This window comes from Poromitra crassiceps (assembly GCF_964638095.1).
Source record: "Poromitra crassiceps genome assembly, chromosome: 1".
Classification (NCBI taxonomy): Eukaryota; Metazoa; Chordata; class Actinopteri; order Beryciformes; family Melamphaidae; genus Poromitra; species Poromitra crassiceps.
The window spans coordinates 19,260,562-19,286,899 of NC_139623.1; the positions used below are offsets into that span (position 1 = coordinate 19,260,562).

At 42.8% G+C, this 26,338-nt stretch overlaps 1 protein-coding gene across 1 annotated transcript in view; it reads left to right on the forward strand.

Moving 5' to 3' along the window:
- Nucleotides 1–26,338, forward strand: part of wwc1 (WW and C2 domain containing 1) — a 307,962-nt gene that overhangs the window by 221,356 nt on the left and 60,268 nt on the right. Inside the window, exons 13-15 of the mRNA XM_083636240.1 lie at nucleotides 3,818–4,010; nucleotides 5,444–5,584; nucleotides 7,573–7,631. Of these exons, the coding sequence (XP_083492366.1) occupies nucleotides 3,818–4,010; nucleotides 5,444–5,584; nucleotides 7,573–7,631 (393 nt within the window). The remainder of the gene's footprint in view (nucleotides 1–3,817; nucleotides 4,011–5,443; nucleotides 5,585–7,572; nucleotides 7,632–26,338) is intronic.

Below are 26,338 nucleotides of genomic sequence, written 5' to 3' on the forward strand. Positions count from 1 at the left end.
CGAGTGCGTTTGCTCTGCGTTTGCTCTGCACTGAAAAGTGCGCTGCATCCCCCCGCTTTTTCACAGCCTGTCACCGGCTCCCAGCTGAGAATAATGTAACTTTTCAGAAAGACGCTGGTGTCGGCAACTAAATCATATGGAGGGGCTATCGCAGCGGACACGGAGGGGCAGCAGATGACTGCTGTTCACAGGCACAGCTAACGTTATGCTTCATGCATATCGATGCGATTTCCGTTTCCCCATTACTTCTCTCTTTTTTCCTCGCCTTTCTCTAATCTGGAGAGCACTGTCGCCACCTAATGGGTCCCTAAAATAGCTTTTACACATTCAACAGCCACCATACTTTCACAGGAGATGGATCTGGCTTTGATGCACGTCCCACCGTCAAAAAACGCAATTGACGAACATACTCGTCCTTGGCACTCTACGTTACTAAACCAATTGATGAACATACTCGTCCTTGGCACTCAATGAGTTAAGAGGGCATGTACAGTATGTTGTATCATTCACATTCGCTAACCAGTCTTTGAACTGAAATATTTGAAGAAGTTGGGATCCGTGTCTGAGAGAAATAGCCTGGCTGGTTCGATGTTTATCCGTTCACCTGCGTCGCGTTGAAGCACTTTTTACAGACTGGCTTCGTTTGATGTGTCCGGGCTTGCCTTCGCTGTCGGCAACGTAAGCAAAATACTTCCACATTTCGCTTCGTGCATTTGCTTTCTCAACAAGCGTTGGGCGGCTTGCAAGACTCTCAGAGCTGTCTGTGTCCCTGTCGGGCTGACTGAAGGAGGAGGACTGAAGGACTGGCCAGAGAGCGAGCAGGCAGCAGAGAGGGGAGAGAGGGGGAAATCGGCAGGCCCACACATGAAGCTGACATACCGCTCTTATTATCACAAGATCATTTCGCCAGTTTGCTTTAATGTGCGCGAATGATTAGATTATGCCCGCTGGAACATTAAGCAACGTGTGTACACCTCGCCCATGAGAAGGACCGGCAAATGACTTGACACGTTTCACACTTGTGTCCCTGATCGCTCATACCGCTCTTCTGACTGGCTCGAAACTGGTGAAATGTCCGCGATGACGGGGTCGCGCTTATACCGGAAAACAACTTTCACACATGAAGGCATTAGACCGCGTTCCGGTCATTTAGCGGTAAAAAGCGCATGTGGGAAAACAGCTATAGAGAAGAGACAGACACATGACGGAGGACTTAGATTAAACATTTTTAAGTGTGGATATTCTTCAGTAGAATCCATGTGGAAGACGCTTGTTGCTTGAAACACAACGAGCGATCCGTCTTGTCTGTATACACTGAGCGAACGTTAAGTGAAAGTAAGAACCTCAGGTGGAGAAATGCAGTTTTCCACACTGCCTGGCAGATCGTCAAGTGATGTTAATGCTACAGTATATTCTGCCCACAGTCCCACACAGCACACATGGAGTTAACAGAATTATGGAACATGGGTTAATGAGCTGATTGTTTTGCTGGGTGTGTTAATAAATTAATTCTGAAATAATCAGGGCACATCTGAGCTCTCGGTCAGAAATTCAGAACAGGCGGGTGGGCCGGATAGTGAAAGATAGAGAGAGAGAGGATGCAGCGTTGCTCTCTCAAACGCTTGAAAAATCCTTTTTAAATGAATGTTGTTATTGGCAGTGGTATGAGCTTTTAATTCCTATATAATGCTAGTTTAACGCTTGTACCATGTTTTAATATACTTAGGTTAACATTGCTTCCCACGAAGGAGGAAAAAAATTGGCAGATTGGCAACACGTTGTATGCAAATTAATATGCAAATTCACCGTTTGACCGGCATGCTTAACCGGTCAGAGACCTTCTCAGCGGTTAACCGTTGACATCCCTAGTAGGATACATTATTTGCAACCTTTCTAGGTACCTATCTTTGGCAAATTTTCGAGGAAGCATGCAATGGTTCCTTAAGTGGGTTAGGACAGTGTTTCTCAACCACTGGGTCATGGCCCACTGGTGGGCCTCAGAGTGCCATCTAGTGGATAAATCTCACATCAATATATCAAGAATGATAGCCTATCATTTCTTTCGGAAGGTAGTCCTCGGAAATGTTTTAACAATCAGATTACAAAAGGTTGAGCTCCCCTGGGTTAGAATATCCCATAATATCTTGCGACCCTGCTACCCGACGAAGAAGAATGAAACTAGCCCCAGACTTCCATTTAATGGCTGTCGCCAAAAGCCTCTCGCTAGAGAATAAAGTGACACAACGTTCACTAACACACATCTATCACTTTCTTTTCATATTTATTTTAAAATCGTTAATAATCTGAAACATTACTTCATTTTAGTGTGGGTAGTGGTTTGTACGGTGTCAGGAAAGTCACTTTTGACTGATAGTAGTAGGAAGCATCCTAATTGACTGGAATCAGGACACTGCTAGCTACTAGCCTAGCCTGGGGGAATCTGACGAATCTGCGCAAACTCATGTTTTGCTCTGGCAGATGCATTTGTGACTGGGTCTGGCGATGTCAGGCTATTAGCTAGGCAAGTCGAGCTAAAGCTTGAATTACACTTCGTGAGCCACAAGTTGACAGCTAGACAGTCATATTCGAACATCAGCTCAGACACACACACACACACACACACACACACACGCACAGTTTCTCCTGCCACCCTCCTTTTAGTGGAATTTTCTAAATGCAGCATGGCAGGAAAAAACTCTGCCTGGCTGCCCCCTGGCGTGCCATGCTAACTTGAGGACGTCTGAAAACCAATTATTTCTGTGTCACCTACAGTACATTCAAACCAGGTACCTCATTAAGCAGGAACCGACTTAGATAGCTAACGACGGCAAAAAATGCGATCCCCCCACCCCCTCATGTTATTTTTTGTTCTTTCTTAAACCGAATGTTTTATGGTCACTCACGATTCAGTAGGTCACGGGTTGGCTTGGTTCCAGCCTTAAAACTCATTATATAAGGATTTATGGAAATGTCTATGGAGAAAATGAATGCGGAACTTACTTCCGGGGCAAATTAGCTCTATTGTAAAGCACTTTTGGATAAAAGTGCTGTACAGTATGAATGCTGTCCATTTACCATTTAGTAAATGTTTTTAAATTTTAAATGAATGTATCTTATGAATGTCACTCTGCTTTATATTTGAGCAAAAACAAGTCAAGAAAATAATTAATACAAAGTCCACAGAGAGACACTCACACACCTCTGTTAAGGCGTAGGTGTGTGTGTGTGTGTGTGTGTGTGTGTGTGTGTGTGTGTGTGTGTGTGTGTGTGTGTGTGTGTGTGTGTGTGTGTGTGAGAGAGGTGAGGCTCAGTTTATTGTGTTGACTTTATCCTCCAGCTGTCACATCTGTGCTCCTGGTACTCCTGTGACTTTGCGTGACTGTTTATTTAGGCAGATGTGTGTCTCTGCACGCCACTGTGTCAATGTTCTGCATTTGTGTTATGTTTCTCAGTCCTTGTCCTTTTGTGACCTAGTTCAGTTTGTGTGTGCATGCGTGTGTGTGTGAGTTGGAAGCAGTGATGGAGCAGGTACATCAAACTCTTGAAACACTGTGACCTCATCATAAGGCATCAGAACATTCGATATAACAAAAACCTATTATATTTTCAGTTAAGCGTTAATTTGTTTCCATTTTCAAACCGTACTTCGGTTTGACACTACTTACTATGATATATACTATGAATGTATATCATAAAACCCATTTCACCGCAAATGTGTATTTAGTGCACGTGTTTTGAATGGTCGATTTATGCTAAAACATTTCAGCACGGCTTCCAACTTCCACGTAATATAAATGTGTCTTCTCTGCCGCTGCAGGTACCTACGGCTGGTGGTGCTGCCTTGTTCAGAGGCCATGCGCTGCCTGTTTCGAACCCGCGGCTCGCTGCCTCACGACACCGTGGAGGTCAACGAGGTTTTCGGCCTGCAGATATCCCACAGCGCACTGCGGCACAAGACCCTGAGGCTAGATGTCTGCAACACCGCCAAGTCTGGCCGGGAGGACTGTCTGGTTAGTGCCCCTCTGCCCCCCTCTTCCTGCTTCATGTAGGCTTTATTTTTCAGTTAGTTAGTTGTTTGTCAGGGTTGTTTGTTTTTCTGCACACCTGCCAACAACATTTCCTTGTCTCCGGCCATGCACTAACATACTGTATAAAGAATTTTGTTCCAAATTGAGATACACATTTGACACACAAAAAAAGGTAAAAGAAAGGTAGGAAACTTGGACACATTTGTTTATTTTAGACAGTGATTTAGAGATTGTGAATGATTAACTGCTCCCCCCCCGCGGGTACCCTTTCAGACAGACGTCGATTCGGGGCTATGACTACCTCAAGTTCAAGTTCAAGTAGTTTATTGTCATATGTATAATACAATGTATAATACAATGAAATTCTTTATGCTCTGAGCACCCTCAGCCTTACATACACAAGGACATGGTCACAAAGACCGACAGAAAAAGGGTGTAGACCTACATAACTATGTAGGCTACACGTGATACAGACATGTCTGTACACAGTACGTGTAGACATAACACAAACCACGATACAGTACAATACAATAATGGTGCACAACAAAGTGACAGTGCGTTGCAGTGTGTGTGAGTCAACTGTTCAGCAGCCTGACTGCCTGAGGGAAAAAGCTGTTACTGAGACGGGTGGTGTGTGATTTGATGCTCCGGTAGCGTTTTTTGGAAGGGAGGAGTGAGAACAGGGTATGAGCGGGGTGGCTGGTGTCTTTGATAATGTTTTTGGCTTTCATTTTACAGCGAGTGGTGAAGATGTTATGGAGGTTTGGTAGTTCTGTGCCAATGATTTTAGCTGCTGTCTTCACAGTCCTCTGCAGCAGTCTGCAGCCCTGGGCGGTCAGGTTGCCGTACCACACTGTGATACACCCTGTCAGAACACTTTCTATGGTACAGCGATAGAAATTCACAAGGCCTTTGGTGCTCAAGCCAAATTTCTTGAGGCACCTTAGAAAGTACAGTCGCTGCTGTGCCTTCTTGTTCTTGTTACTGGTGTAACGAAAGGCGTAACTAAATGATCCACTGCGCATTTGTGACTTTTACACAGGAGGTGAGGCTTAATAATCCCACAACAATTACAGCTTTCACAGGCTGTGTGAAAGGGTCTATAGATTAACCTTGATCTGTGACTCAAACTATGCTATATTGAGTCCTTGAATTTGAGGGAATTGGGCCTGGAAAGTTCTTAAAACATCCTTGAATCTGATGTTTAACAAGGTTTGGGAACTCTGGTTCAAATACAAAACTCTAAACTAAATATGCCTCATATGTGAGGGAACAAAGTCAGGATTGAGACACTTCCAGCTGCAGTGTGAAGGCTGAAGCCTCTGAGCTCCAAAACCTACAACAATCTGACCCCTCCCTCCCTCTCTCCCTCCTTCCCTCCCTCTCTCCCCATCCCCACACGCACACCTCTCCAGGCGGGAGCCCAGATCAGCCTGGCTGATGTGAACTGCTGGGAGGAGAGATGCACCAAGTGGTACAACCTGCTGAGCCATGCCTACATGCCCGAGATCAACAACAAGGACAAAGACAGCCAGGCAGCTGCCGCGCCCCACAGAGTACGGAGCGGAGAGACAGCTTGTTCACATCTGACACCATACATTTCAAAGTGTAATCTGTCAGACTGAGTTATAACCAATCAAAAGACTGGTCGTGTAGACCGTAAAAACAAAAACGACAATTTAAAATATGTATATTTACATGTACAGTATATATACACATACATGCACATATACAGTGCACACATCCACATCCATCCATACATACAGACATACATACTGTACATACATACAGTACATACATACATACATACAAACAAACAAACAAACAAACAAACAAAAAAAACAGCCTACCGGTAAAATGGTTAGCAACAACTTACTACAATAGACCCAGCTTCTGCTCATTATTGTTGAGACCATTTTATTCCATTTAATAGCCTAGAGCAGTGGTTCTCAACCTGTGGTACGGGTACCACCGGTGGTACGCGGGGCTCCCTCCCTCTCACACTTTCATATGGTGGTCATTTCTGAGGTTGTACTTGGTGTAAAAAGGTTGAGAACCACTGGCCTAGAGTAACATAAAAACTGTATTGCTTGTTCTCTGTATTGTCTGCTTGTTCAGATTTTTTCTGTTAAAAGTAATTGAATAAGAGCTTTTCCCTGCACTGGATTGTGCGGAGAAGTACTTCGTGAATATAGAAATTATTTCAGTAATTTGTTTTTTGGGGGGGGGGGGTCGAACAGGCAGGCAGTGTACAAAAACGTTACCGCCTGCATAGAATATTATCACACGTCTTGAGCAGTCAGTAAGTGTATGGACAGCTGATTTGTGTGCGGGAGTTTCCCACACACACACAATGTGGGTGGAGGGAAGAGGATGGAAATAACGAGTACTACAGGCACAAAGCCACATTCCATGCATTCCACCAAGCAAACACAGAGCCTTGTTCTTACGTTAGACACAGTTAATCAAACACTGAGCCTTGTTCTTATGTTACACACAGTTAATCTGATTGATTTGTTCACACCAGTCCCCCGGTCACGGTCATTCTCATTATTTTCTGTAAACGAACAAGCAACACGCTTGAAGCTAGGCGGGTGCGAACAGTCGGACAGATTGGATTTAGAGGCTATTATAGCAAGAGATGATGGACAACGCAGAACACGTCTTGTCTGGTTTCTTCTTGAAAATGACCAATATTACAGAAAATTAATGTTATTAACATTATATGGGAAACACTGGTATACGTTTACATGGACTGCAATAAGCCGACTATTAACCTTATTCTAAATACCGCATGAGATGTTTATTGAATATTCTGTTCTTATCCCTATTTACATGCTACACAGTAATAACTGGTTAATGACAATACTGTACATCCCTACGTCCAAGTTTCTTTCCTGAATTTCACCTGAAGCACTTTTTGTCACTACAGTGAGACTTATTTTTTCCGTCATCATTTCTTTTGTAAACAAGTTGCGCAACACTCGCTGGAAGCTAGAGCATGCGTCGTCAAGCAGTTAGATTGCTGTACGCGTCGAAAAACTAGGATCGGAATAATCCACGTCTTAATTTGACCGTTTGACCTTATTCGGGTTAAGGTAATCAAATTTTTTTGTTTTTAATTGTGTTAATATCGGAATATTGCAGTCCATGTAAACATGCTTATCAATGTATATCAATCAGTTTCCTACAGCCGAAACACACCAGATGCCTATCCTACGCTGAAGCAACGTTGAAGCAATGCCTCGCGGAGGCAGTTTCATTTCAGTGTCCTTGTTAGCAGGGGAGACCGGCCGCAGCACATTCCGGAATCTGGTATATTCTTCACGCGAACCACGAGCAGTACGCTAGCAGCCAGGCATGAAGTCAATGCAACTTGTGACCGCCGCGGGGCAAAACAGAGCGAGGCGTGGAGCAAAACAGTGCTTCTGGTGTGAATGGCAAGGCTCCTAGTCGATGCTGCTCGATGCACTGCTTCTGAGATGCTTTTGGTGTGAACCAAGCGTTATTCTCTCGTCTTGATGTTCTTTTTTCGGTGTTCCAGACTGTTTCCAGCAGTGAGAGACTCCGAGCCAGTCTAGAAGGAGCTGCTGAGGACGAGTGGTGAGTCTCTTTTCCTTTCTCCTCTACTCCTCTCCATCTCTACCTCTTCCTGTTCCATTCATTCTCTTCTCATCTTTTGTCACAAACCACCTGGTGTCCATATCTCTCCCCTTCTCCTCACCTGTTCAACTGTACAGACTTTGAACTCTGAAAGAAATTCCCCATTGTAGACTTTTCTTTCCACGCTCATCAAAGCTAAGCTCTATTGCAAACTCCGGTAACGTTTTATATTAAGGTTCTATTAATAAGTGTTAATTTATTTCAAATTGTTTTTATTCGTTTTTAAACAATACACACAAGAAAAAACAAACCCTGTAGAAGACAGACAATACAAAATAGGTGCAAGGTTGCATGATGTCATACACGTTAATAAGCGTTAATTAATAGGTAATAAGGCTTTTATAAGGTGCTTATTAACACTATTATGTTAATAATACTATATAAGTGTTAATAATCGCATTATACATATATTTATTGGTAGCTTATAAGTCTGCAACTCTGCAAGCTGACTAGCGGGGGAGAGTGGAGGGAGGGCAATCGTGCCTGGGCGCGGAATGGAACGATCGTGATCATTCCCATTGAAAAAGCACCCCAAGTTTAATAGTGTTTGAATCCTACAACTATAATTGGAGGCGTGTCTGTCTGTCTGTCTGGAGTTGCAAGACGCGCCGGTGCTCCGATCGCAAAAAACAAACAAAATTATAGCTGCTGCGCAGCAACGGTTCGTGGCCAGCCACTGACAGAGATGCTCACATCATTTTGTGCAAGTCCAAGTCAAGTCTCAAGTCTTTGAGCTAGAGTCCAAGTCAACTCTCAAGTCTTTTAGCTATAGTCCAAGTCAAGTCTCAAGTCTTTAGTCACAACTCCAAGTCAAGTCTCAAGCCTCTTATGGATGAGCGTTTTATTATCTGCTGCATGCAATCCAGTCTGCTTAGAACACTGTCGTTCGTGACAGGGCTGGGGCAGAAGTAAGGCAGCAGGTTAAGTACGTGGCAGTTGAACAGAGAAGTGGGCAGAGAGAGAGATAGACTGAAACATTGGTTATTCATCATATGACATAGCAACAACTATGACATCACCCACCTAATCTGCTCAGCCAGCTGTAGCGCCACCATCAGGACTATTGGCGCCAAATTCACGTAGACTAAGTTTGGCATGGGACTGGACCTTTGTGCAAAGTTTGGTTTATTTTCCTGCATGGGAAGTCCAACTTCCCAGGAGAAGAATAATAATAATTATAGCTGCTGCGCAGCAATGGGTCGTGGCCGGGCAAAGTCTCAAGTCTTTTAGCTATAGTCCAAGTCACGTCTCAAGTCTCTTATGGGTGAGCTTTCTATCATCTGCTGCATGCAATCCAGTCTGCTTAGAACACTGCAGTTCATGACAGGGCTGGGGCAGAAGGCAGAGCTGATGTTATGGAGAGGAAGGCTGAGCGATTTATAGATGACATCATCAGTGATGTCACAAAACTGATGACATCACTGATGACATCATCAGTGATCAGTGGAGATTCAAGCTTTGTTTAGCAAGAATTTGCATTAGCTATTTAAAGTACCATTTACAGTAAAACATTTTGATGCACTGTGGGCTCAATTTTTGATCTATCAAATATCTGTTTGACAGTTTTGTGGAGGACAGTCTAACGATGCGGATGCTGGAGTTTGGTATCGTTTGAAGAAGAAATGTGGGAGGAGTAGGGTTTAATTAGTTTTACAGTTTTTGCAGTTTTGAGGTCTTTAGACTTCATAATTGGCCATAGGTTGCAGCGTACAAAAGTTTCTCCTCATTTGGGCACACATTTCGGTGAAAGTGCCAAAGCCATAGCCCATATGCCTGATTTGTTATGAATTTTCAAAGTTTGAAACTTTAGACGGTCGCTGTAGCGCCACCATCAGGACTATAGGCGCCAAATTCACATCAACTTAGTTTGGCATGGGACTGGACCTTTGTGCAAAGTTTGGTTTATATTCATGCTTGGGAAGTCTGACTTCCTGGGAGAAGAAGAAAAATAATAATAATTATAGCTGCTGCGCAGCAATGGGTCGTGGCCGGGCAAGTCTCAAGTCTTTTAGCTATAGTCCAAGTCACGTCTCAAGTCTTTAGTCACAAGTCCAAGTCAAGTCTCAAGTCTCTTATGGATGAGCTTTCTATCATCTGCTGCATGCAATCCAGTCTGCTTAGAACACTGCAGTTCATGACAGGGCTGGGGCAGAAGGCAGAGCTGATGTTATGGAGAGGAAGGCTGAGCGATTTATAGATGACATCATCAGTGATGTCACAAAACTGATGACATCACTGATGACATCATCAGTGATCAGTGGATATTCAAGCTTTATTTAGCAAGAATTTGCATTAAAGTATAATTTACCGTCAAACATTTTGATGCACTGTGGGCTCAATTTTTGATCTATCATATATCTGTTTGATAGTTTTGTGGAGGACAGTCTAACGATGCAGATGCTGGAGTTTGGTGTCGCTTGAAGAAAAAATGTGGGAGGAGTAGGGTTTAATTAGTTTTACAGTTTTTGCAGTTTTGCGGTCTTTAGACTTCATAATTGGCCATAGGTTGCAGCGTACAAAAGTTTCTCCTCATTTAGGCACACATTTCGGTGAAAGTGCCAAAGCCATAGCCCATATGCCTGATTTGTTATGAATTTTCAAAGTTTGAAACTTTAGACGGTTGCTGTAGCGCCACCATCAGGACTAATGGCGCCAAAGTCACGTCAACTTAGTTTGGCATGGGACTGGACCTTTGTGCAAAGTTTGGTTTATATTCATGCATGGGAAGTCTGATTTCCTGGGAGAAGAAGAATAATAATAATAATTATAGCTGCTGCGCAGCAATGGGTCGTGGCCGGGCAAGTCTCAAGTCTTTTAGCTATAGGCCAAGTCACGTCTCAAGTCTTTAGTCACAAGTCCAAGTCAAGTCTCAAGTCTCTTATGGATGAGCTTTCTATCATCTGCTGCATGCAATCCAGTCTGCTTAGAACACTGCCGTTCATGACAGGGCTGGGGCAGAAGGCAGAGCTGATGTTATGGAGAGGAAGGCTGAGTGATTTATAGATGACGTCATCAGTGATGTCACAAAACTGATGACATCACTGATGACATCATCAGTGATCAGTGGATATTCAAGCTTTATTTAGCAAGAATTTGCATTAAAGTACCATTTACAGTCAAACATTTTGATGCACTGTGGGCTCAATTTTTGATCTATCAAATATCTGTTTGATAGTTTTGTGGAGGACAGTCTAACGATGCAGATGCTGGAGTTTGGTGTCGCTTAAAGAAAAAATGTGGGAGGAGTAGGGTTTAATTAGTTTTACAGTTTTTGCAGTTTTGCGGTCTTTAGACTTCATAATTGGCCATAGGTTGCAGCGTACAAAAGTTTCTCCTCATTTAGGCACACATTTCGGTGAAAGTGCCAAAGCCATAGCCCATATGCCTGATTTGTTATGAATTTTCAAAGTTTGAAACTTTAGACGGTCGCTGTAGCGCCACCATCAGGACTAATGGCGCCAAAGTCACGTCAACTTAGTTTGGCATGGGACTGGACCTTTGTGCAAAGTTTGGTTTATATTCATGCATGGGAAGGCTGACTTCCTGGGAGAAGAAGAAGAAGAAGAATAATAATTATAGCTGCTGCGCAGCAATGGGTCGTGGCCGGGCAAGTCTCAAGTCTTTTAGCTATAGGCCAAGTCACGTCTCAAGTCTTTAGTCACAAGTCCAAGTCAAGTCTCAAGTCTCTTATGGATGAGCTTTCTATCATCTGCTGCATGCAATCCAGTCTGCTTAGAACACTGCAGTTCATGACAGGGCTGGGGCAGAAGGCAGAGCTGATGTTATGGAGAGGAAGGCTGAGCGATTTATAGATGACATCATCAGTGATGTCACAAAACTGATGACATCACTGATGACATCATCAGTGATCAGTGGAGATTCAAGCTTTATTTAGCAAGAATTTGCATTAGCTGTTTAAAGTACCATTTACATTTTGATGCACTGTGGACTCAATTTTTGATCCATCAAATATCTGTTTGATAGTTTTGTGGAGGACAGTCTAACGATGCAGATGCTGGAGTTTGGTGTCGCTTGAAGAAAAAATGTGGGAGGAGTAGGGTTTAATTAGTTTTACAGTTTTTGCAGTTTTGCGGTCTTTAGACTTCATAATTGGCCATAGGTTGCAGCGTACAAAAGTTTCTCCTCATTTAGGCACACATTTCGGTGAAAGTGCCAAAGCCATAGCCCATATGCCTGATTTGTTATGAATTTTCAAAGTTTGAAACTTTAGACGGTCGCTGTAGCGCCACCATCAGGACTAATGGCGCCAAAGTCACGTCAACTTAGTTTGGCATGGGACTGGACCTTTGTGCAAAGTTTGGTTTATATTCATGCATGGGAAGTCTGACTTCCTGGGGAGAAGAAGAAGAAGAATAATAATAATAATACAGGCAAATACAAGCAGTGGCCCTGCCGCTTCGCTGGCCCGGCCACTAATAATAATAATACAGGCAAATACAAGCAGTGGCCCTGCCGCTTCGCTGGCCCGGCCACTAATTATAGCTGCTGCGCAGCAATGGGTCGTGGCCGGGCAAGTCTCAAGTCTTTTAGCTATAGGCCAATCACGTCTCAAGTCTTTAGTCACAAGTCCAAGTCAAGTCTCAAGTCTCTTATGGATGAGCTTTCTATCATCTGCTGCATGCAATCCAGTCTGCTTAGAACACTGCCGTTCATGACAGGGCTGGGGCAGAAGGCAGAGTTGATGTTATGGAGAGGAAGGCTGAGTGATTTATAGATGACATCATCAGTGATGTCACAAAACTGATGACATCACTGATGACATCATCAGTGATCAGTGGATATTCAAGCTTTATTTAGCAAGAATTTGCATTAAAGTACCATTTACAGTCAAACATTTTGATGCACTGTGGGCTCAATTTTTGATCTATCAAATATCTGTTTGATAATTTTGTGGAGGACAGTCTAACGATGCAGATGCTGGAGTTTGGTGTCGTTTGAAGAAAAAATGTGGGAGGAGTAGGGTTTAATTAGTTTTGCAGTTTTTGCAGTTTTGCGGTCTTTAGACTTCATAATTGGCCATAGGTTGCAGCGTACAAAAGTTTCTCCTCATTTGGGCACACATTTCGGTGAAAGTGGCAAAGCCATAGCCCATATGCCTGATTTGTTATGAATTTTCAAAGTTTGAAACTTTAGACGGTTGCTGTAGCGCCACCATCAGGACTATAGGCGCCAAATTCACGTCAACTTAGTTTGGCATGGGACTGGACCTTTGTGCAAAGTTTGGTTTATATTCATGCATGGGAAGTCTGACTTCCTGGGGAGAAGAAGAAGAAGAATAATAATAATTATAGCTGCTGCGCAGCAATGGGTCGTGGCCGGGCAAGTCTCAAGTCTTTTAGCTATAGTCCAAGTCACGTCTCAAGTCTTTAGTCACAAGTCCAAGTCAAGTCTCAAGTCTCTTATGGATGAGCTTTCTATCATCTGCTGCATGCATTCCAGTCTGCACTGCAGTTCATGACAGGGCTGGGGCAGAAGGCAGAGCTGATGTTATGGAGAGGAAGGCTGAGCGATTTATAGATGACATCATCAGTGATGTCACAAAACTGATGACATCACTGATGACATCATCAGTGATCAGTGGAGATTCAAGCTTTATTTAGCAAGAATTTGCATTAGCTGTTTAAAGTACCATTTACAGTAAAACATTTTGATGCACTGTGGGCTCAATTTTTGATCTATCAAAAATCTGTTTGATAGTTTTGTGGAGGACAGTCTACCGATGCAGATGCTGGAGTGTGGTGTCGTTTGAAGAAAAAATGTGGGAGGAGTAGCGTTTAATTAGTTTTACAGTTTTTGCAGTTTTGCGGTATTTAGACTTCATAATTGGCCATAGGTTGCAGCGTACAAAAGTTTCTCCTCATTTGGGCACACATTTCGGTGAAAGTGCCAAAGCCGTAGCCCATATGCCTGATTTGTTATGAATTTTCAAAGTTTGAAACTTTAGACGGTCGCTGTAGCGCCACCATCAGGGCTATTGCCACCAAATTCACGTCAACTTAGTTTGGCATGGGACTGGACCTTTGTGCAAAGTTTGGTTTATATTCATGCATGGGAAGTCTGACTTCCTGGGAGAAGAAGAAAAATAATAATAATACAGGCAAATACAAGCAGTGGCCCTGCCGCTTCGCTGGCCCGGCCACTAATTATAGCTGCTGCGCAGCAATGGGTCGTGGCCGGGCAAGTCTCAAGTCTTTTAGCTATAGTCCAAGTCACGTCTCAAGTCTTTAGTCACAAGTCCAAGTCAAGTCTCAAGTCTCTTATGGATGAGCTTTCTATCATCTGCTGCATGCAATCCAGTCTGCTTAGAACACTGCAGTTCATGACAGGGCTGGGGCAGAAGGCAGAGCTGATGTTATGGAGAGGAAGGCTGAGCGATTTATAGATGACATCATCAGTGATGTCACAAAACTGATGACATCACTGATGACATCATCAGTGATCAGTGGAGATTCAAGCTTTATTTAGCAAGAATTTGCATTAAAGTACCATTTACAGTAAAACATTTTGATGCACTGTGGGCTCAATTTTTGATCTATCAAAAATCTGTTTGATACTTTTGTGGAGGACAGTCTACCGATGCAGATGCTGGAGTTTGGTGTCGTTTGAAGAAAAAATGTGGGAGGAGTAGGGTTTAATTAGTTTTACAGTTTTTGCAGTTTTGCGGTCTTTAGACTTCATAATTGGCCATAGGTTGCAGCGTACAAAAGTTTCTCCTCATTTAGGCACACATTTCGGTGAAAGTGCCAAAGCCATAGCCCATATGCCTGATTTGTTATGAATTTTCAAAGTTTGAAACTTTAGACGGTCGCTGTAGCGCCACCATCAAGACTAATGGCGCCAAAGTCACGTCAACTTAGTTTGGCATGGGACTGGACCTTTGTGCAAAGTTTGGTTTATATTCATGCATGGGAAGTCTGACTTCCTGGGGAGAAGAAGAAGAAGAAGAATAATAATAATAATACAGGCAAATACAAGCAGTGGCCCTGCCGCTTCGCTGGCCCGGCCACTAATAATAATAATACAGGCAAATACAAGCAGTGGCAGCAATGGGTCGTGGCCGGGCAAGTCTCAAGTCTTTTAGCTATAGGCCAATCACGTCTCAAGTCTTTAGTCACAAGTCCAAGTCAAGTCTCAAGTCTCTTATGGATGAGCTTTCTATCATCTGCTGCATGCAATCCAGTCTGCTTAGAACACTGCCGTTCATGACAGGGCTGGGGCAGAAGGCAGAGTTGATGTTATGGAGAGGAAGGCTGAGTGATTTATAGATGACATCATCAGTGATGTCACAAAACTGATGACATCACTGATGACATCATCAGTGATCAGTGGATATTCAAGCTTTATTTAGCAAGAATTTGCATTAAAGTACCATTTACAGTCAAACATTTTGATGCACTGTGGGCTCAATTTTTGATCTATCAAATATCTGTTTGATAATTTTGTGGAGGACAGTCTAACGATGCAGATGCTGGAGTTTGGTGTCGTTTGAAGAAAAAATGTGGGAGGAGTAGGGTTTAATTAGTTTTGCAGTTTTTGCAGTTTTGCGGTCTTTAGACTTCATAATTGGCCATAGGTTGCAGCGTACAAAAGTTTCTCCTCATTTGGGCACACATTTCGGTGAAAGTGGCAAAGCCATAGCCCATATGCCTGATTTGTTATGAATTTTCAAAGTTTGAAACTTTAGACGGTTGCTGTAGCGCCACCATCAGGACTATAGGCGCCAAATTCACGTCAACTTAGTTTGGCATGGGACTGGACCTTTGTGCAAAGTTTGGTTTATATTCATGCATGGGAAGTCTGACTTCCTGGGGAGAAGAAGAAGAAGAATAATAATAATTATAGCTGCTGCGCAGCAATGGGTCGTGGCCGGGCAAGTCTCAAGTCTTTTAGCTATAGTCCAAGTCATGTCTGAAGTCTTTAGTCACAAGTCGAAGTCAAGTCTCAAGTCTCTTATGGATGAGCTTTCTATCATCTGCTGCATGCAATCCAGTCTGCTTAGAGCACTGCAGTTCATGACAGGGCTGGGGCAGAAGGCAGAGCTGATGTTATGGAGAGGAAGGCTGAGCGATTTATAGATGACATCATCAGTGATGTCACAAAACTGATGACATCACTGATGACATCATCAGTGATCAGTGGAGATTCAAGCTTCAAGAATTTGCATTAGCTATTTAAAGTACCATTTACAGTAAAACATTTTGATGCACTGTGGGCTCAATTTTTGATCTATCAAATATCTGTTTGACAGTTTTGTGGAGAACAGTCTAACGATGCAGATGCTGGAGTTTGGTGTCGTTTGAAGAAAAAATGTGGGAGGAGTAGGGTTTAATTAGTTTTACAGTTTTTGCAGTTTTGCGGTCTTTAGACTTCATAATTGGCCATAGGTTGCAGCGTACAAAAGTTTCTCCTCATTTGGGCACACATTTGGGTGAAAGTGCCAAAGCCATAGCCCATATGCCTGATTTGTTATGAATTTTCAAAGTTTGAAACTTTAGACGGTCGCTGTAGCGCCACCATCAGGACTATAGGCGCCAAATTCACATCAACTTAGTTTGGCATGGGACTGGACCTTTGTGCAAAGTTTGGTTTATATTCATGCTTGGGAAGTCTGACTTCCTGGGAGAAGAAGAATAATAATAATAATAATAATAATACAGGCAAATACAAGCAGTGGCCCTGCCGCTTCGCTGGCCCGGCCACTAATTATAGCTGCTGCGCAGCAATGGGTCGTGGCCGGGCAAGTCTCAAGTCTTTTAGCTATAGTCCAAGTCACGTCTCAAGTCTTTAGTCACAAGTCCAAGTCAAGTCTCAAGTCTCTTATGGATGAGCTTTCTATCATCTGCTGCATGCAATCCAGTCTGCTTAGAACACTGCAGTTCATGACAGGGCTGGGGCAGAAGGCAGAGCTGATGTTATGGAGAGGAAGGCTGAGCGATTTATAGATGACATCATCAGTGATGTCACAAAACTGATGACATCACTGATGACATCATCAGTGATCAGTGGAGATTCAAGCTTTATTTAGCAAGAATTTGCATTAAAGTACCATTTACAGTAAAACATTTTGATGCACTGTGGGCTCAATTTTTGATCTATCAAAAATCTGTTTGATACTTTTGTGGAGGACAGTCTATCGATGCAGATGCTGGAGTTTGGTGTCGTTTGAAGAAAAAATGTGGGAGGAGTAGGGTTTAATTAGTTTTACAGTTTTTGCAGTTTTGCGGTCTTTAGACTTCATAATTGGCCATAGGTTGCAGCGTACAAAAGTTTCTCCTCATTTAGGCACACATTTCGGTGAAAGTGCCAAAGCCATAGCCCATATGCCTGATTTGTTATGAATTTTCAAAGTTTGAAACTTTAGACGGTCGCTGTAGCGCCACCATCAGGACTAATGGCGCCAAAGTCACGTCAACTTAGTTTGGCATGGGACTGGACCTTTGTGCAAAGTTTGGTTTATATTCATGCATGGGAAGTCTGACTTCCTGGGGAGAAGAAGAAGAAGAATAATAATAATTATAGCTGCTGCGCAGCAATGGGTCGTGGCCGGGCAAGTCTCAAGTCTTTTAGCTATAGTCCAAAGCCATAGCCCATATGCCTGATTTGTTATGAATTTTCAAAGTTTGAAACTTTAGACGGTGTCACAAAACTGATGACATCACTGATGACATCATCAGTGATCAGTGGAGATTCAAGCTTTATTTAGCAAGAATTTGCATTAGCTGTTTAAAGTACCATTTACATTTTGATGCACTGTGGACTCAATTTTTGATCTATCAAATATCTGTTTGATAGTTTTGTGGAGGACAGTCTAACGATGCAGATGCTGGAGTTTGGTGTCGCTTGAAGAAAAAATGTGGGAGGAGTAGGGTTTAATTAGTTTTACAGTTTTTGCAGTTTTGCGGTCTTTAGACTTCATAATTGGCCATAGGTTGCAGCGTACAAAAGTTTCTCCTCATTTAGGCACACATTTCGGTGAAAGTGCCAAAGCCATAGCCCATATGCCTGATTTGTTATGAATTTTCTAAGTTTGAAACTTTAGACGGTCCGGGCAAGTCTCAAGTCTTTTAGCTATAGGCCAAGTCACGTCTCAAGTCTTTAGTCACAAGTCCAAGTCAAGTCTCAAGTCTCTTATGGATGAGCTTTCTATCATCTGCTGCATGCAATCCAGTCTGCTTAGAACACTGCCGTTCATGACAGGGCTTGGGCAGAAGGCAGAGCTGATGTTATGGAGAGGAAGGCTGAGTGATTTATAGATGACATCATCAGTGATGTCACAAAACTGATGACATCACTGATGACATCATCAGTGATCAGTGGATATTCAAGCTTTATTTAGCAAGAATTTGCATTAAAGTACCATTTACAGTCAAACATTTTGATGCACTGTGGGCTCAATTTTTGATCTATCAAATATCTGTTTGATAGTTTTGTGGAGGACAGTCTAACGATGCAGATGCTGGAGTTTGGTGTCGTTTGAAGAAAAAATGTGGGAGGAGTAGGGTTTAATTAGTTTTACAGTTTTTGCAGTTTTGCGGTCTTTAGACTTCATAATTGGCCATAGGTTGCAGCGTACAAAAGTTTCTCCTCATTTGGGCACACATTTCGGTGAAAGTGCCAAAGCCATAGCCCATATGCCTGATTTGTTATGAATTTTCAAAGTTTGAAACTTTAGACGGTCGCTGTAGCGCCACCATCAGGACTAATGGCGCCAAAGTCACGTCAACTCAGTTTGGCATGGGACTGGACCTTTGTGCAAAGTTTGGTTTATATTCATGCATGGGAAGTCTGACTTCCTGGGAGAAGAAGAAGAAGAATAATTTGCATTAGCTGTTTAAAGTACCATTTACATTTTGATGCACTGTGGACTCAATTTTTGATCTATCAAATATCTGTTCGATAGTTTTGTGGAGGACAGTCTAACGATGCAGATGCTGGAGTTTGGTGTCGCTTGAAGAAAAAATGTGGGAGGAGTAGGGTTTAATTAGTTTTACAGTTTTTGCAGTTTTGCGGTCTTTAGACTTCATAATTGGCCATAGGTTGCAGCGTACAAAAGTTTCTCCTCATTTAGGCACACATTTCGGTGAAGGTGCCAAAGCCATAGCCCATATGCCTGATTTGTTATGAATTTTCTAAGTTTGAAACTTTAGACGGTCGCTGTAGCGCCACCATCAGGACTAATGGCGCCAAAGTCACGTCAACTTAGTTTGGCATGGGACTGGACCTTTGTGCAAAGTTTGGTTTATATTCATGCATGGGAAGTCTGACTTCCTGGGGAGAAGAAGAAGAAGAATAATAATAATAATACAGGCAAATACAAGCAGTGGCCCTAGGGTTGCAAATATATTATTATTTTTCCTCTCCAGAAAAAGTGCACAGACATACAGACAAACAGTCACCCACACAAGTTACTTGCCTCCTTGCTGTTGTGAAGAGTGGATGAGGTACTGAGAGAGCTGATGTTAGATGCACTGGAGACTGAGAGAGCTGATGTTAGATGCACTGGAGAGGGAGGCTGAGTGAATAGTAGCCACTTGGGGAGCTTGTGTCTTCTCTGTCCTAGGGTTCAGCTGAACCGTTGCTTCCTAAAACACAATAAAACACTATTAATACTCATTCTAGGGCTAGAAATATTTCTTCATCTCCAGAAAGGTGTACAGACAGACAGACAAACAGACAAACAGACAGACACTCAGACACACAAGTTACTTGCCTCCTTGCTGTTGTGGAGTGGATGAGGTACTGCGAGAGCTGATGTTATGTAGAGGAAGGATAAGCTACTTTACTTGTCGCCTTGCTGTTGTAGAGTGGATGAGGTACTGCGAGAGCTGATGTTATGTAGAGGAAGGATGAGCTACTTCACTTGCCGCCTTGCTGTTGTAGAGTGGATGAGGTACTGGGAGAGCTGATGTTATATAGAGGAAGGATGACATCATAGATGACATCATAGATGACATCATCAGTGATGTCACAAGACTGTCATCGGTGATGACATAATCACTGATGACATCATTGATGACATCATCACTGATGACATCACTGATGACGTAATTGCTCAAGTGACATCACAGGTAATTAGAGCAATTACGATGCTCTTTAGGCTATACACGAGGGCAGAATTCAAAATACTGTCAAAAATTCAGTTTTTGAGATACAATTCTTAGATTTTGTACACTTCAACTACTCTGACAGCAAAATCTTGTCAATTTTTTTCGTGGAGATTCGAGCTTTATTTAGCAAGAATTTGCATTAGCTGTTTAAAGTACCATTTACAGTAAAACATTTTGATGCACTGTGGGCTCAATTTTTGATCTATCAAAAATCTGTTTGATACTTTTGTGGAGGACAGCCTACCGATGCAGATGCTGGAGTTTGGTGTCGTTTGAAGAAAAAATGTGAGAGGAGTAGGGTTTAATTAGTTTTACAGTTTTTGCAGTTTTGCGGTCTTTAGACTTCATAATTGGCCATAGGTTGCAGCGTACAAAAGTTTCTCCTCATTTGAGCACACATTTCGGTGAAAGTGGCAAAGCCATAGCCCATATGCCTGATTTGTTATGAATTTTCAAAGTTTGAAACTTTAGACGGTGTCACAAAACTGATGACATCACTGATGACATCATCAGTGATCAGTGGAGATTCAAGCTTTATTTAGCAAGAATTTGCATTAGCTGTTTAAAGTACCATTTACATTTTGATGCACTGTGGACTCAATTTTTGATCTATCAAATATCTGTTCGATAGTTTTGTGGAGGACAGTCTAACGATGCAGATGCTGGAGTTTGGTGTCGCTTGAAGAAAAAATGTGGGAGGAGTAGGGTTTAATTAGTTTTACAGTTTTTGCAGTTTTGCGGTCTTTAGACTTCATAATTGGCCATAGGTTGCAGCGTACAAAAGTTTCTCCTCATTTAGGCACACATTTCGGTGAAGGTGCCAAAGCCATAGCCCATATGCCTGATTTGTTATGAATTTTCTAAGTTTGAAACTTTAGACGGTCGCTGTAGCGCCACCATCAGGACTAATGGCGCCAAAGTCACGTCAACTTAGTTTGGCATGGGACTGGACCTTTGTGCAAAGTTTGGTTTATATTCATGCATGGGAAGTCTGACTTCCTGGGGAGAAGAAGAAGAAGAATAATAATAATTATAGCTGCTGCGCAGCAATGGGTCGTGGCCGGGCAAGTCTCAAGTCTTTTAGCAATAGTCCAAGTCACGTCTCAAGTCTTTAGTCACAAGTCCAAGTCAAGTCTCAAGTCTCTTATGGATGAGCTTTCTATCATCTGCTGCATGCAATCCAGTCTGCTTAGAACACTGCAGTTCATGACAGGGCTGGGGCAGAAGGCAGAGCTGATGTTATGGAGAGGAAGGCTGAGCGATTTATAGATGACATCATCAGTGATGTCACAAAACTGATGACATCACTGATGACATCATCAGTGATCAGTGGAGATTCAAGCTTTATTTAGCAAGAATTTGCATTAAAGTACCATTTACAGTCAAACATTTTGATGCACTGTGGGCTCAATTTTTGATCTATCAAATATCTGTTTGATAGTTTTGTGGAGGACAGTCTAACGATGCAGATGCTGGAGTTTGGTGTCGCTTGAAGAAAAAATGTGGGAGGAGTAGGGTTTAATTAGTTTTACAGTTTTTGCAGTTTTGCGGTCTTTAGACTTCATAATTGGCCATAGGTTGCAGCGTACAAAAGTTTCTCCTCATTTAGGCACACATTTCGGTGAAAGTGCCAAAGCCATAGCCCATATGCCTGATTTGTTATGAATTTTCAAAGTTTGAAACTTTAGACGGTTGCTGTAGCGCCACCATCAGGACTAATGGCGCCAAAGTCACGTCAACTTAGTTTGGCATGGGACTGGACCTTTGTGCAAAGTTTGGTTTATATTCATGCATGGGAAGTCTGACTTCCTGGGAGAAGAAGAAGAATAATAATACAGGCAAATACAAGCAGTGGCCCTGCCGCTTCGCTGGCCCGGCCACTAATAATACAGGCAAATACAAGCAGTGGCCCTGCCGCTTCGCTGGCCCGGCCACTAATTATAGCTGCTGCGCAGCAATGGGTCGTGGCCGGGCAAGTCTCAAGTCTTTTAGCTATAGTCCAAGTCACGTCTCAAGTCTTCAGTCACAAATCCAAGTCAAGTCTCAAGTCTCTTATGGGTGAGCTTTCTATCATCTGCTGCATGCAATCCAGTCTGCTTAGAACACTGCAGTTCATGACAGGGCTGGGGCAGAAGGCAGAGCTGATGTTATGGGGAGGAAGGCTGAGCGATTTATAGATGACATCATCAGTGATGTCACAAAACTGATGACATCACTGATGACATCATCAGTGATCAGTGGAGATTCAAGCTTTATTTAGCAAGAATTTGCATTAGCTGTTTAAAGTACCATTTACATTTTGATGCACTGTGGACTCAATTTTTGATCTATCAAATATCTGTTTGATAGTTTTGTGGAGGACAGTCTAACGATGCAGATGCTGGAGTTTGGTGTCGCTTGAAGAAAAAATGTGGGAGGAGTAGGGTTTAATTAGTTTTACAGTTTTTGCAGTTTTGCGGTCTTTAGACTTCATAATTGGCCATAGGTTGCAGCGTACAAAAGTTTCTCCTCATTTAGGCACACATTTCGGTGAAAGTGCCAAAGCCATAGCCCATATGCCTGATTTGTTATGAATTTTCAAAGTTTGAAACTTTAGACGGTCGCTGTAGCGCCACCATCAGGACTAATGGCGCCAAAGTCACGTCAACTTAGTTTGGCATGGGACTGGACCTTTGTGCAAAGTTTGGTTTATATTCATGCATGGGAAGTCTGACTTCCTGGGGAGAAGAAGAAGAAGAAGAATAATAATAATTATAGCTGCTGCGCAGCAATGGGTCGTGGCCGGGCAAGTCTCAAGTCTTTTAGCTATAGGCCAAGTCACGTCTCAAGTCTTTAGTCACAAGTCCAAGTCAAGTCTCAAGTCTCTTATGGATGAGCTTTCTATCATCTGCTGCATGCAATCCAGTCTGCTTAGAACACTGCCGTTCATGACAGGGCTGGGGCAGAAGGCAGAGCTGATGTTATGGAGAGGAAGGCTGAGCGATTTATAGATGACATCATCAGTGATGTCACAAAACTGATGACATCACTGATGACATCATCAGTGATCAGTGGATATTCAAGCTTTATTTAGCAAGAATTTGCATTAAAGTACCATTTACAGTCAAACATTTTAATGCACTGTGGGCTCAATTTTTGATCTATCAAATATCTGTTTGATAGTTTTGTGGAGGACAGTCTAACGATGCAGATGCTGGAGTTTGGTGTCGTTTGAAGAAAAAATGTGGGAGGAGTAGGGTTTAATTAGTTTTGCAGTTTTTGCAGTTTTGCGGTCTTTAGACTTCATAATTGGCCATAGGTTGCAGCGTACAAAAGTTTCTCCTCATTTGGGCACACATTTCGGTGAAAGTGGCAAAGCCATAGCCCATATGCCTGATTTGTTATGAATTTTCAAAGTTTGAAACTTTAGACGGTCGCTGTAGCGCCACCATCAGGACTATAGGCGCCAAATTCACGTCAACTTAGTTTGGCATGGGACTGGACCTTTGTGCAAAGTTTGGTTTATATTCATGCATGGGAAGTCTGACTTCCTGGGGAGAAGAAGAAGAAGAATAATAATAATTATAGCTGCTGCGCAGCAATGGATCGTGGCCGGGCAAGTCTCAAGTCTTTTAGCTATAGTCCAAGTCACGTCTCAAGTCTTTAGTCACAAGTCCAAGTCAAGTCTCAAGTCTCTTATGGATGAGCTTTCTATCATCTGCTGCATGCAATCCAGTCTGCTTAGAACACTGCAGTTCATGACAGGGCTGGGGAAGAGCTGATGTTATGGAGAGGAAGGCTGAGCGATTTATAGATGACATCATCAGTGATGTCACAAAACTGATGACATCACTGATGACATCATCAGTGATCAGTGGAGATTCAAGCTTTATTTAGCAAGAATTTGCATTAGCTGTTTAAAGTACCATTTACAGTCAAACATTTTGATGCACTGTGGGCTCAATTTTTGATCTATCAAAAATCTGTTTGATAGTTTTGTGGAGGACAGTCTACCGATGCAGATGCTGGAGTTTGGTGTCGTTTGAAGAAAAAATGTGGCAGGAGTAGGGTTTAATTAGTTTTACAGTTTTTGCAATTTTGCGGTCTTTAGACTTCATAATTGCCCATAGGTTGCAGCGTACAAAAGTTTCTCCTCATTTGGGCACACATTTCGGTGAAAGTCGCAAAGCCGTAGCCCATATGCCTGATTTGTTATGAATTTTCAAAGTTTGAAACTTAAGACTGTCGCTGTAGCGCCACCATCAGGACTATAGGCACCAAATTCGCCTCAACTTAGTTTGGCATGGGACTGGACCTTTGTGCAAAGTTTGGTTTATATTCATGCATGGGAAGTCTGACTTCCTGGGAGAAGAAGAATAATAATAATTATAGCTGCTGCGCAGCAATGGGTCGTGGCCGGGCAAGTCTCAAGTCTTTTAGCTATAGTCCAAGTCACGTCTCAAGTCTTTAGTCACAAGTCCAAGTCAAGTCTCAAGTCTCTTATGGATGAGTTTTCTATCATCTGCTGCATGCAATCCAGTCTGCTTAGAACACTGCAGTTCATGACAGGGCTGGGGCAGAAGGCAGAGCTGATGTTATGGAGAGGAAGGCTGAGCGATTTATAGATGACATCATCAGTGATGTCACAAAACTGATGACATCACTGATGACATCATCAGTGATCAGTGGAGATTCAAGCTTTATTTAGCAAGAATTTGCATTAAACTACCATTTACAGTCAAACATTTTGATGCACTGTGGGCTCAATTTTTGATCTATCAAATATCTGTTTGATAGTTTTGTGGAGGACAGTCTAACGATGCAGATGCTGGAGTTTGGTGTCGCTTGAAGAAAAAATGTGGGAGGAGTAGGGTTTAATTAGTTTTACAGTTTTTGCAGTTTTGCGGTCTTTAGACTTCATAATTGGCCATAGGTTGCAGCGTACAAAAGTTTCTCCTCATTTAGGCACACATTTCAGTGAAAGTGCCAAAGCCATAGCCCATATGCCTGATTTGTTATGAATTTTCAAAGTTTGAAACTTTAGGCGGTTGCTGTAGCGCCACCATCAGGACTAATGGCGCCAAAGTCACGTCAACTTAGTTTGGCATGGGACTGGACCTTTGTGCAAAGTTTGGTTTATATTCATGCATGGGAAGTCTGACTTCCTGGGAGAAGAAGAAGAAGAATAATAATAATTATAGCTGCTGCGCAGCAATGGGTCGTGGCCGGGCAAGTCTCAAGTCTTTTAGCTATAGTCCAAGTGACGTCTCAAGTCTTCAGTCACAAATCCAAGTCAAGTCTCAAGTCTCTTATGGGTGAGCTTTCTATCATCTGCTGCATGCAATCCAGTCTGCTTAGAACACTGCAGTTCATGACAGGGCTGGGGCAGAAGGCAGAGCTGATGTTATGGAGAGGAAGGCTGAGCGATTTATAGATGACATCATCAGTGATGTCACAAAACTGATGACATCACTGATGACATCATCAGTGATCAGTGGAGATTCAAGCTTTATTTAGCAAGAATTTGCATTAGCTGTTTAAAGTACCATTTACATTTTGATGCACTGTGGACTCAATTTTTGATCTATCAAATATCTGTTTGATAGTTTTGTGGAGGACAGTCTAACGATGCAGATGCTGGAGTTTGGTGTCGCTTGAAGAAAAAATGTGGGAGGAGTAGGGTTTAATTAGTTTTACAGTTTTTGCAGTTTTGCGGTCTTTAGACTTCATAATTGGCCATAGGTTGCAGCGTACAAAAGTTTCTCCTCATTTAGGCACACATTTCGGTGAAAGTGCCAAAGCCATAGCCCATATGCCTGATTTGTTATGAATTTTCAAAGTTTTAAACTTTAGACGGTCGCTGTAGCGCCACCATCAGGACTAATGGCGCCAAAGTCACGTCAACTTAGTTTGGCATGGGACTGGACCTTTGTGCAAAGTTTGGTTTATATTCATGCATGGGAAGTCTGACTTCCTGGGGAGAAGAAGAAGAAGAAGAATAATAATAATAATACAGGCAAATACAAGCAGTGGCCCTGCCGCTTCGCTGGCCCGGCCACTAATAATACAGGCAAATACAAGCAGTGGCCCTGCCGCTTCGCTGGCCCGGCCACTAATAATACAGGCAAATACAAGCAGTGGCCCTGCCGCTTCGCTGGCCCGGCCACTAATAATACAGGCAAATACAAGCAGTGGCCCTGCCGCTTCGCTGGCCCGGCCACTAATAATAATACAGGCAAATACAAGCAGTGGCCCTGCCGCTTCGCTGGCCCGGCCACTAATAATAATACAGGCAAATACAAGCAGTGGCCCTGCCGCTTCGCTGGCCCGGCCACTAATAATAATACAGGCAAATACAAGCAGTGGCCCTGCCGCTTCGCTGGCCCGGCCACTAATAATGGCAAATACAATAAGTGGCCCTGCCGCTTCCCTGGCCCGGCCACTAACATGAATCTGGTGCGGGGGAAAACAGAAAAAATTATAGCTGCTGCGCAGCAATGGATCGTGGCCGAGCACTGACAGAGATGCTCACGTAATTTT